This window comes from Dreissena polymorpha, chromosome 1 (assembly GCF_020536995.1).
Source record: "Dreissena polymorpha isolate Duluth1 chromosome 1, UMN_Dpol_1.0, whole genome shotgun sequence".
Classification (NCBI taxonomy): Eukaryota; Metazoa; Mollusca; class Bivalvia; order Myida; family Dreissenidae; genus Dreissena; species Dreissena polymorpha.
Window position 1 is genome coordinate 157,250,150 of NC_068355.1, and position 12,577 is coordinate 157,262,726.

Sequence of the window (12,577 nt, forward strand, 5' to 3'; positions counted from 1 at the left end):
TTTTGCATATCTTTTGTCCTGTTCATTGCACTGTTATTTCTAGGAATATGTGGATGTAATAGCACGGCCGCTAGCATTGCGAGGCATTGAACATGCATTGTGGACTAGTATATACCGGGATCAATACACTGCGCCGGTATCCGGCTAATAAACGCTCTTTTCTTTTCATTTATCACACAGTAGTCTCTTTTCATTTCCATAGATTACATAGTGTCCAGTGGGAATTAATCTGTATATTTTGCTTTTTGATAGCTAAGTGGCAAAAGTTTGGTTCTTGGTGTAAGGAAGTTGGAGAGTTATCATTTTGAGCTGCAGTCTTGGAAAACTGGGCTTAATGCATGTGCATACAATTTTGTTACAGATTAGCCTGTGCAGACTCATCAGTGCAGTCTGCACAGGCTAATCAGGGACTACACTGCATTTATGGAATTTTTTGTTTCAAGAAAGTCTATTCAAACTTAAAATTTATACTGGTAAGAAAGTGTCATCCCTGATTAGCCTGTGCAGACTGCACAGTCTAATCTGGGATGATAATTGTGCCCCCATGCATTAAGCCCAGTTTTCCCAGAAGTAGGCTCATATTTTTGCACTGAGCTATCAAGTGGCTGTCTTAAGTTGTGGGAAAGGTTTTTTTTGTATCAGAGTGGTTGTTTTCAAAATTTGATAAAAAGCTGTTATGTAGTATATATGTTTATGTAAATGCCATTAAAATCATATTTTCCTACTTAAGTCTCTAAAAGGCTTTAAAATATTTCATGTATTAACACTTTTGCAGTATGGTTTTACCCTTTTCAAGCAAAGTTTGAAGTTGTATATATTGGGCCATCCTGGAGGGTGAAGTGGGCAATTTTTTTGCCCTATATGGTCTAATAATGCTCTCTGATCAGATTACAAAACAAAATCAAAATCACTAAACATTTTCAATAGAAGTGCTGCGCTGTTTGGCCTTATTTTCTCTGATGGTATCTTATCTGATTGTAAAGATAGCACTTCTGCAATTATCCATTATCAATCATCAAAGGCAACAACCAGCCTGAGAAAATAAGTTAATGATTATTGAAAAAAATCTGGATAAATTGATATTTTTTACAAACATGCTGAGGCTTTTTATCACTCCTTGATGGTTCCTGACTTATCTTACTAAAGTGAATGCATATGACAAATATGAAAAAAGCTGGGAACAAACAATTTACTGCAGTTCTTTAATTCTGTAAAAGGCACAAAAACATAATTAAAATGTTTGTGGATTTTCCCTTATTATATATATAATATAATAATATTAACAAACTGTTTCTCAAAATTTATGATGATTATTGACATGAATAATGGTCAGACATTTGTTAAATTTAGGTGATCTAGTTTAAATTATCATGTTTATAGAGTATAATACTTTGTCATTTGCCAATTTAAAATTGTTTAAATGTTGTCAGTCTTACTTTCCCATAGCTCCAACTCTTACTATGTTGTACAGACTAGCTGTAATGACTTTCAATTTGTTTATCTATTTAGTTATTTTTACTGATTATATATGGATTTATTTGCTAATTTTGCTCCTACTTTAATCTCTATTCATACACATTATTTAGATATCTATACAATTGCAAAGAATATAAGAACTTTTTTGGTTGAGTTTTGAAAGCTTCTACGTATTGTTAACAATTATTGTAATCTGTGAAAAAAATCAAGTAAAGCAATACGTGCTATAAGAGTTAAATCAGCAGCTTGATTTAGTTTAAAGTTAAAAATGTTCACACATACTCATGACATTCATTTCTTAAAGAAAAAATATTGTTGCATTACGAAAAGACTCCCACCTAAAGAACATGATGTCTGGGAATGTTACAGGGCCTTTATTTCTAAATGTCGGGGAATTATTAACTCTCAGTTTTGGTAACCACATGATTTCCATAATTGGGGACTTAAAATTAGAAAAAAATCTCTCTGTTTACCTATTCACCAATTGTTTTCAATACATTTACATAGTATCACTTTGTTATCAGAAATGGCCCCCAACAAAGCTTGTATTTTATAATGCAGTAATTTATCAGTTACAGTACAAGTATGATTCAGTTTACATTAACTCTCAATTGAAGTTTTATTGCTATACAAACGGTAAAATCATGTTTAAAAAATTTGACATATTGAATTTTTGTCACCTACCGGTGAAACCGGAGGGAATTTATAGTTTGCGTTCTGTCTTTCAGTCTGTCTGTCAGTCTGTCTGTCAGTCCGCCACACTTTTCTGGATCCTGCGATAACTTTAAAAGCCCTTCATATTTTTTCATGAAACTTGAAACATGGATAGATGGCAATATGGAGATTATGCATGTCATTTCATTTTGTTCCTACTTCAAGAATTATGGTTGCTATGGAAACAAATATATAAAATAAAAACATAAAATACTGACAATGGTGGCGTTTCACCAATAGGGGACCATATTGCTTGGCAATCTCTTGTTACACATAATTTTACAAGTAATTGTACTAACCAAGCTCACAATGCTATTTGAATATAAACATACAAACTAAGCCAAATGTGCATCTTAATCTAGACAGCAATCAATTTGTGTTATTGTGTGATGGTACCTTTTGATTATCGCTTAAAGTTAAATTGTAGCTGGTCTATTCATGAATATATAGAGAATACTAGGTTAGCTTTGAATGGAGAGTAGTTTATGTTGCGAGGCTTAGAACGCCGGGAGCGCGAGCCTTGGCGAGCACTTTTGGTGTTCGAGCCAAGCAACATAAACTTCTCTCTATTCAACGCTAATCTTAGTATTCTATTTATCCCATCACATTTTTGCTAAACAAGAAAAATAAAAAACAAACGTGACATGTTTGGAAACTTCATGAACATGAAAACTTTGATTGTTTTTTCAAATGATTTAAATAGTAAATTATAATCAAAATCTCACACTTTTTTAAACTTGAAGACTTACCACCATGTCATCATTAAAATTGAATATAATTGAAGAGGGAAGATAAAAAAATTCACACTATTATTTCAAATTATATACCAGAAGTATGAAGAAAAATAATGGGAAATTCAGAAACAAACAAAGAAAACTAATCTAAAATTGCTGTCTACTTGATGCTAGTGTTCTTAATTGCTTAACGTTTTTATGCTTACAGTAGCAACTGCAGTACTTTTGACAAAAAGACTTCCTGAAAATCTATAGTCATTCTACAGTCACGGAAAACGTATTCCCCCACATGTATGTCTTATATCTATCCTGGAACACAGGTTTTTCCACCCACATTCATTTCTTCCAGATATGTTGTACAATCAGGGATCAGTGAATGTATGCATAATGTGAGGATTATTGAATATTTTTCATATTTACATACTTATGGGCTGTGCCATGTGAAAAGTGGCTTAATGCATGTGCGCAAAGTGTCCTCTCAGATTATCCAGTACAGTCCACACAGGCTAATCAGGAACGACACTTTCCGCTTTTAATATATTTTTATTTTATAGAAAATCTCTTCATCGGAAAAATCCAGTTTAGGCCAAAAGTGTTGTCCCTGGTTAGCTTGTGCAGACTGCCCAGTTTAATCTTTGATGACACTTTACGCACATGCATTAAACTCACTTTGCACAGTGCACAGTTCATATATTATTGAAATATCATTGTTTATCAATGGTTGAATATTAAATATTGTATCTTATTTCAAGACCAATGTTTCTGGCTCAACCATCAATTTTGCTCTGTACCTCACAATTATTTTCTGAATTATTAATCTGATTCTTCAAGTACTTTATTTATTTATACTGATGCATGGTTATCACTATGATGCATGGTTATCACTATTATGCATGGTTATCACTATGATGCATGGTTATCACTATGATGCATGGTTATCACTATGATGCATGGTTATCACTATGATGCATGGTTATCACTATGATGCATGGTTATCACTATGATGCAGTGTTATCACTATGATGCATGGTTATTACTATTATGCATGGTTATCACTATGATGCATGGTTATCACTATGATGCAGTGTTATCACTATGATGCAGTGTTATCACTATGATGCATGGTTATCACTATGATGCATGGTTATCACTATGATTTAGATTTTAGCCTTGCTCTGGAAGAAGCTTTCTGCTTGAATGAGGTTGTTTAGTTTGTTAAAAAGAAGTCTCTTAACAAAAATCAAGCTTAAGCAGAAAGCTTGGTCTCTAATCTGGGGCGACACTTTATGCACATGCTTAAAAAGCCCCGTTTTTCCAGCACGAAGCTCATTTATTTTGTTAGAGTTTATTTGCGTTGCATTTAAGTTATTATGTACATTATTGTGATCCTGCTGTGTTGTTTTTGTTGTCAGAGCATGCTGCTATTCTCTGATATGTGGTGAGACCCCTTTTGTGTTCCATGTTTGCTTGTTGAAATTATGATTCATGTAGGCATGGTAATCTAGAGCTCATGCTTGCTTTGGTTGTTTCCCAAATTGGACCATTTTCTTGGGACAACCCTTGATATTTATTAGAAAGTTAAGAACATTTTTAATCTACAAGATTTAATGTTTATAATATTCCTTTGTAAATTATTTTTATTTTGGATCTCTAATAAACAAATTGAAAAAGTAATTTATTATTTGCTAAAAAATAAAATAAATAATATATTGAATCATGTTTTTACACATGCACTGATTTTGGTGAATATTAAGTGCTTATAAATAAAAAGCAGAGGTGTTAAAATCATATTAACTGCATTTATGTTACTAATTCAGTCAATCTGTGAAGTTTGGGAAACAATCACAACATTATATCCCAAAGTGTATTTTCCCTGCTTAAATCCCATGTGTGAGTTGTGTGTGACACAAATGGGAGAAAAGATTGTAATGGGCTGTATAAGGTATAGGGCTAGCTAGCACATGAATGTCTATGTGTGTAAACCGAAACAGAGATGGTGAAATAAGTATTGCCAAACATGACATGTTCTACCCAGTGTCCATTCTAGAACATGCGATTTGCATTTTCTTCAATGATCACGCACATTTCCAGCATATGTGTGACAAAAATCATACGCTTGATCTTCATTAGTTTTTTTTAGCTCATCTGTCATGAAGTGACATGGTGAGCTTATGTGATTGTGTGATGTCCGGCGTCCGTTGTGCGTGCATGCGTGTGTGCGTGCATCCGTCAACAATATGTTTGTGTAGACAGTAGAGGTCACAGTTTTCATCCAATCTTTATGAAATTTGGTTCGAATGTTTAGCTTGATGAAATCTGGGTTGGGATTGTATTCGGCTCATCTGGGGTCAAAAACAAGGTCACTAGGTCAAATAATAGAAAAACCTTGTGTAGACAATAGAGGTCACAGTTTTCATCCAATCTTTATGAAAGTTGGTCAGAATTGTTTATCTTGATGAAATCTGGATTGGGATTGTATTTGGGTCATCTAGGGTCAGAAACTAGGTCACTAGGTCAAATCATAGAAAAACCTTGTGTAGACAATTGAGGTCACAGTTTTCATCCGATCTTAATGAATTACGGTCAGAATGTTTGTCTTGTCAAAGTCTTGGTTGGGATCGAATTTGGGTCATCTAGGGTAAAAAACTAGGTCAGTAGGTCAAAGTTTAAAAAAAACTTGTATAGATAGTAGAGGTCACAGTGTTCATCCAATCTTTATAACATTTGGCCAGAATGTTAATCTTGATGAAATCTGGGTTGGCATTGTATTTGGGTCATCGATCTGGAAACAAAAACTCGGTCACTTGGTCAAATCATAGAAAAACCTTGTGTAGACAATAGATTTCACAGTTTCCCTCAGATCTTTATGAAATTTTGTCAGAATATTTATATTTATGATATCTGGATTGGGATTGTATTTGGGTCATCTGGGGTCAAAAAATAAGTCACTAGGTCAAATCATAGAAAAGCCTTGTGTAGACAATAGAGGTCATAGTTTTCATCTGATCTTAATGAAATATGGTCTGAATGTTTATCTTGATAATATCTTATTTTGGATCGTATATGGGTCATCTGGGGTCATATATTAGGTCACCAGGCCAATTCTAGTAAAACCTTGTGTAGATGAAAGAGGTCACAGTTTTCATCACGTCTTAATGAAATTTTGTCAGAATGTATTAATAGATGAAATCTGGCTTGGGATTGTATATGAGTCATCTGAGGTCATAAAGTAGGTCATCTGGTCAAATCATAGTAAAACTTTCGTCAGGTGAGCGCTTCAGGGCCATCATAGCCCTCTTGTTCAAAGATCAAAGCGACATCGACTTTACAGAAAATTTTGAGAGCCATTTCAAAATCGTTTGTCAATAACATGTATCTCTTTAAGCAATTTAAGCCCGCCTTAAGGCGGAACGTCATTGTGTTGGAAAGTCAAGCAATACTATGGACAGTGCTGTTTTATTTAACAGCAGTTACTATTGTTTTTTACTGACATGACAGTATGTAATAATTTTTCAGGTAAAACAATTAAACATTAAGAGTAAAATGTATAAAAATGGTATTTGATAATTGCTCCCCTGTAAAGAAAATCCCCCCTATTTTTCAAAGTAAGGGGGCAATTTCCCGCCTACTTTAGGATTTCTAGAATAGTTACTGGTTCTACCATGTCAGATAAATTCCAGATTCTACTAAATTGTCAAGTGGCAAAAATAATTAGGTAAACAATCATATTGGTAAATATTTGATATCACCATCCCTGTTCAGTAATTGAATTGCAAACAGTCATTGCAACGCATGGCGCGGCTGCAGTTGCAACAGGTATAACATAAACGCAATCTCTTGAAATCATCTCCAGTCTGAGGTGTCAATGCTATGCCCAGAATGGATCTGATGAAATTGCATATGTGGTCATGTTTGGATGACCTTAAAATAACCATTCTAACTGTCGGTACCAGAACTATTGCCAAAGTAGCCTGTTTGCAGTTTTTATCAGTGTAATGTTGAAAATGATTGTAAATAAAAAAATCTTAGCAAATTTTTTATTTAAAGCAAGCAAATTAGAGTTAAGGTTATAAAAATGTAAACCATTGCTTTTGCAGCCTATAATAACAAGTACACAATAATTGTGCAAAAATGACAAACCATGATGTATATGTTAGATTTGTGTGAATGTTTTGGCCTTGAAGGCTCATGCACAGTAGCTATTATTTTGTGGTGGCGAAACATTACTATGTACCTATTGCATGTTGGCTTCAGTGCATGCTAATTATACCCCCACAAACGAAGTTTAAGGGGGTATATAGGAGTGAACTTGTCTGTCGGATGGTCTGTCTGTCTGTCTGTCTGTCCGTATTAAGTGTCCGCTCTCTAATTTAAGTAGTTTTCATCCGATCTTCACCAAACTTGGTCAGAAGTTGTATCTACATGATGTCTAGGCCAAGTTCGAACATGGGCCTTGCCGGGTCAAAAACCAGGTCACGGGGTCACTTAGTGCGCTTTAAACATTCAGCAAGTTGTCCGCTCTCTTATTCAAGTAGTTTTCATCCGATCTTCACCAAACTTGGTCAGAAGTTGTATCTATATGATGTCTAGGCCAAGTTCGAACATGGGCCTTGCCGGGTCAAAAACTAGGTCACGGGGGTCACTTAGTGCGTTTTAAACATTCAGCTTGTTGTCCGCTCTCTTATTCAAGTAGTTTTCATCCGATCTTCACCAAACTTGGTCAGAAGTTTTATCTAGATGATCTGAAGGCCAAGTTCGAACATGGGCCATGCCAGATCAAAAACTAGGTCAAGGGTCACTTAGTACGTATTACACATTGAGCATGGTGTCCGCTCTCTATTTCAAGTAGTTAAAATCCAATCTTCACCACACTTGGTCAGAAGTTGTTACTAGATGATTTGTAGGTCAAGTTCGAACATGGGCCATGCTGGGTCAAAAGCTAGGTCACTGGGTCACTTAGTGTGTTTTAAACCTCACCGTGTTGTCCGCTCTCTAATTCAATTAGTTTTTATCCAATCTTCACCAAAATTGGTTGGAAGTTGTATCTTGATAATGTCTAGGGCAATTTTGAATATGGGTCATGCCGGGTCAAAAACAAGGTCACGGGGTTACTTAGTGCGTTTTAAACATCACAATGTTGTCCGCTTTCTAATTCAAGTAGTTTTCATCCAATCTTCACCAAACTTGGTCAGAAGTTGTATCTAGATGATGTCTAGGTCAAGTTTGAATATGGGTCATGCTGGGTCAATAACTAGGTTACGGGGTATCTTAGTGTTTTAAACCTCAGCATGTTTTCTGCTCTCTAATTCAAGTAGTTTTATCCAATCCTCACCAAACTTGGTCACCAGTTTTATCTAAATGATCTCTAGGACAAGTTTAAACATGGACCATTACGGGTCAAAAACTAGGTCACAGGGTCACTTAGTGCGTTTTTTTGACATTCAGCATGGTGTCCGCTCTCTAATTCAAGTAGTTTACATCCGATCTTTACCAAACTTGGTCAGAAGTTTTATGGAGATGATCTTAAGGCCAAGTTAGAACATGGGCCTTTCTGGGTCGTTTTAAAAATTGAGCATGGTTTCCGCTGTTTTTTGTGAAGACGACATGCAAAATATTAAGTGTCAATGCGGCATGTGGGGGTATTCGTCATGTCTGTGACAAAGCTCTAGTTTTTTTCTGCTGTGTAGAAAATCTTGATGCAGAGCTAAATAATTGATCCTGCAATTAGATTTTTATAAAAGGGTTTTACTTATTGGATTACTATCATATATACATGTACCTTAATAAAAGATACTACATGTAATTGATGATGTAGCTCATTCTGGACACATTTCTTTCAAACATGTAAAAAACAAGACTTTTGTTTGGGATCATATTTTCATTGAGCATATTAGGCAAACAATGTGGTTTGAACAAAAAATTACCAGATGGCACGTACTGGTATAAGAAATGTCAGTTTTGGACAAATATAATAATGATCACTTCCGCTTTTGTTTAAAGGAAGTCTCAAAAGGAGACTCTGTCTGTTCTAATAAATGAGCCGTGCGGAAATGGGGCTTAATTCATGTGCGTAAACTGTTGTCCCAGATTAGCCTGTGCAGTCCGCACAGGCTATTCAGGGACAACACTTTCCGCCTAAACTTGATTTTCGGTAAGGAGGGACTTCCTTGAAACTAAAAATACCATTAAAGCGGAAAGTGTCGTCCCTGATTAGCCTGTGCAGACTGCACAGGCTAATCTGGGACGACACTTTACGCACATGAATTAAGCCCAGTTTTCTCAGAACAAGACACAAATAAATGAGCCGTGCTCTGCGGAAATGGGGCTTAATGCATGTGCGTAAAGTGTCATCCCAGATTACCCTTTCCGCTCTATGGTATTTTTTGTTTAAAGGATGTCTCTTCATAGCAAAAAGCCACTTAAGGCGGAAAATGTCATCCCTGATTAGCCTGTGCAGACTGTACAGGCTAATCTGGGAGGACACTTCACTCGACATGCTTTAAACCCCCTTTTTGCAGAGCGATACATTTCAAATGTTTGATGTGTAATATGTTTATTGTGTTGATGTTCATTGGTTTCTCTCCTTTGCTGGGCCGATTTGATTTCCTAAAGATGCTGCTTTTATGTCAAGCATGCAATTACGTTTAATTGTGTCCAGTGTTGTTATACATTGTTTGGTTAGGCTTATGTTACCTTATGCGTGTTTTTAATTTAAGAAATAGGAACCTTTAAAGCATTGCTCTCATTTCCATGGTTATTTAGGAGTATCTTGATGTGCCACTCCAAATGCTGCAGAAGTTTCATTTAACTTTCAAGGAACAAGTGCAATTTGTTTTGAAAATTGACCCAAGGGTAACCCTTCTGGAATGCATGGTTTTGATTTGATTATTTGATGTATACAAGTTCATTTTCAGTTTATATCTTGAGTTAATGTTTGTGAGCCTTGAAATTATATGTTTCATATAACAGATGAATAAATAGCTTTGACACATGACTTGCACGCATAATTTTAAGTATTTTACCCATCTGAATTTTTGCTTGTTACATGTATGTTTTGGCTGTACCAAATAACAGACTATGTACAAAATAACTTCACAGAAATAATAGTTTGTCATTGTATCATTTTATCATATTGTCATTTATAACCATAAGCGTGAAGTTAATTTATTTTAACTGTAAAAAGTTCATCATTTGTCTGAGGAATAAAAAAATGTTTAAAATATTTTTTTAAGAGGAAAAGAAAGAAAATATGAGTACGTTTTGAGAAAACTGGGCATCATGCATGTGCGTAAAGTTTTGTCCCAGTCCGCACAGGCTAATCAGGGACGACACTTTTCGCCTAAATTTGATTTTTGCTAAGAAGAGACTTCATTTAAACGAAAAATGTCATAAAAAAGGAAAGTGTAGTCCCTGATTAGCCTGTGTGGACTGCACAGGCTAATCTGGGATGACACTTAAAGCACATGCATTATGCCCAGTTTTCTCAGAACAAGGCTCAAATATAATTTCCAGGCTCACATCCATGCTATGCATTTTACAACACAGCATTTAGGAAAATGGTTAGATGAAAGATATGCTGGAATCAAACAATTGTTGCAAAAATATTCTTGCATGAACAAAACCATCAGTACAAATATCTAAACTCTTTCAGTAGATATATTTTTATTTGTGTCTTCTCTATTTTAGAACAACAATTATTAACATACAGTGATTAAACCATATATCTGCACATTCTGCTATTTATTAACCATTTTCTTATATCTTGTATGTTTGATGATGAGAAAATATTATTTAGGTTTCATTTGTTTTGGCATTTGCAAAAGTTGTGATTGTTTTTTAATCAAGTCCACAAATTTGTTATAAATTTAATTTTTATTGTTAGCTTTGTGATGACATTATTGTGTGTGTAGGTATATTAACTTATAAAACTACACAATTTGCAATAAATAGCCTAAAATGTTAACTAAAACACACTATATATGATGCTTGATGCAAATTTGTGGAATATTTCCTCACCAATGCACTTTTTTATGTCATGTTTCACAATAACTGCCATGTTTTATTAATACAGTTTCAACTAATGTTTGTTAATACAGTTTTTAACTCCATACCTGACATGTTTTAATACAGTTAAACTGTAATGGTTGTTGATACAGTTTAAACTGTAATGGTTGTTGATACAGTTTAAACTGTAATTGTTGTTGATACAGTTTAAACTGTAATGGTTGTTGATAGAGTTTTAACTGTAATGGTTGTTGATAGAGTTTTAACTGTATGATGGATTGTTAATTCAGTTTTAACTGTAATGGTTGTTAACCCTTTCCCACTCAGAAGCAAAGTCAAAATTGCTATGTGCAAACAGCATAAAACCAGAACAGCCTGTGAGTAACTGTCTTTTCAGGTTTTATGCTGTTTGCTGCTCATCAGTATGTAAGGGTTGGAAATGAAGCCTTTAAAATTTGAATCTAGTGAGAAAGGGGCCGTCCATAAAGTATGTCACGCTCCAGGTGGGGGGGAGGGGTGTAAGAAAGTGTGACAGTTTGTGACAGGGGGGAGAGGGGGGGTCAGGCCATGTGTGATGTCACACATTTATTTAAAAAAAAAATAATTTATTTATTATTTCTTTAGTAGAATTTAAAAAAAAGTAAAACATTTGAATTAGTTTTATGTAAAAATAAGACGAATTGTGTATCTCCGGAATGTGTTGTGCGAATTTTTAATTGGCACCTTGGCACTTTAATAATGTGAAAGTTCTGTTAAGTGAAATTTTAGTACGGTTTAATAGTGAATTGTGTTATAGATTAAATTTGAAAAAAGAACTTAAAAAAAATATGTTTGAAAGTGTGAGTTTGTGATGTACTTTAGGTGGGGGGAGGCCAAGATTTTGTGACAGTGGTAAAAAAAAGCGTGACATTCTTTATTGACAACCCCAAAGGTCTTTAATTACATTTAACTTTCTTAGGGACTTCAAATGTGTAAAAATATGTATCTAAGTGGTAATTAAATAATGCAGTTTTTGATACTACATTTTTAAAACAGTTTTACCTAATGAATTTTGCCACTTTGCAGTAGCAAGTGTTATGCTTGCCACTTTGCAAGTGCAAGTTTTTAATTTTCTTATTTTAAGGTGCAATTGTTTTACTTGCCACCAAGCAAATGTTTTCCTGATTTCTCCAGGCCTGTTTGCAGGTGTAAGTTTTATGCTTGCCACTTTGAAGGTGCAAGTGGTATTCTTGCCACTTTGAAGGTGCAAGTTTTATGCTTGCCACTTTGAAGGTGCAAGTGGTATTCTTGCCACTTTGAAGGTGCAACTTTTATGCTTGCCACTTTGAAGGTGCAAGTGGTATTCTTGCCTCTTTGAAGGTGCAAGTTTTATGTTGATTTATTAATGCCACATTGCAGCTGAAAATGTTATGCTTGCAACTTTGTTGGTTCAAGTGTTGTGCTGATTTCTCCAGGAAACATTGAAGTTGCAAGGGTTATTTTGCAACTTTGCAGGTGCTATGCTGATTGATCCAGTGTTTTATTATTATTTTCATTTGTGTGTTAAAGATGTTATAACACAATATGCATTTGACTATCCTACACAAGTGTACTTACTTGTGTATTTTAATGTAAGATAAGACAATGAAAAATCCAGACAAAATCCCTGC

General features: G+C 34.8%; 1 protein-coding gene across 4 annotated transcripts in view; it reads left to right on the forward strand.

Moving 5' to 3' along the window:
• Positions 1–12,577, forward strand: part of LOC127857599 (voltage-dependent calcium channel subunit alpha-2/delta-2-like) — a 126,890-nt gene that overhangs the window by 60,124 nt on the left and 54,189 nt on the right. Inside the window, exon 15 of one of the 4 annotated variants that reach the window (XM_052394080.1) lies at positions 44–136. The exons of 2 other annotated variants lie outside the window; for them this stretch is intronic. In XM_052394080.1, coding sequence (XP_052250040.1) covers positions 44–136 — 93 coding nt within the window. Of the gene's footprint in view, positions 1–43; positions 137–9,686; positions 9,777–12,577 lie in introns of all 4 variants that reach the window. One more of the 4 variants, XM_052394086.1, reaches the window with a different exon arrangement.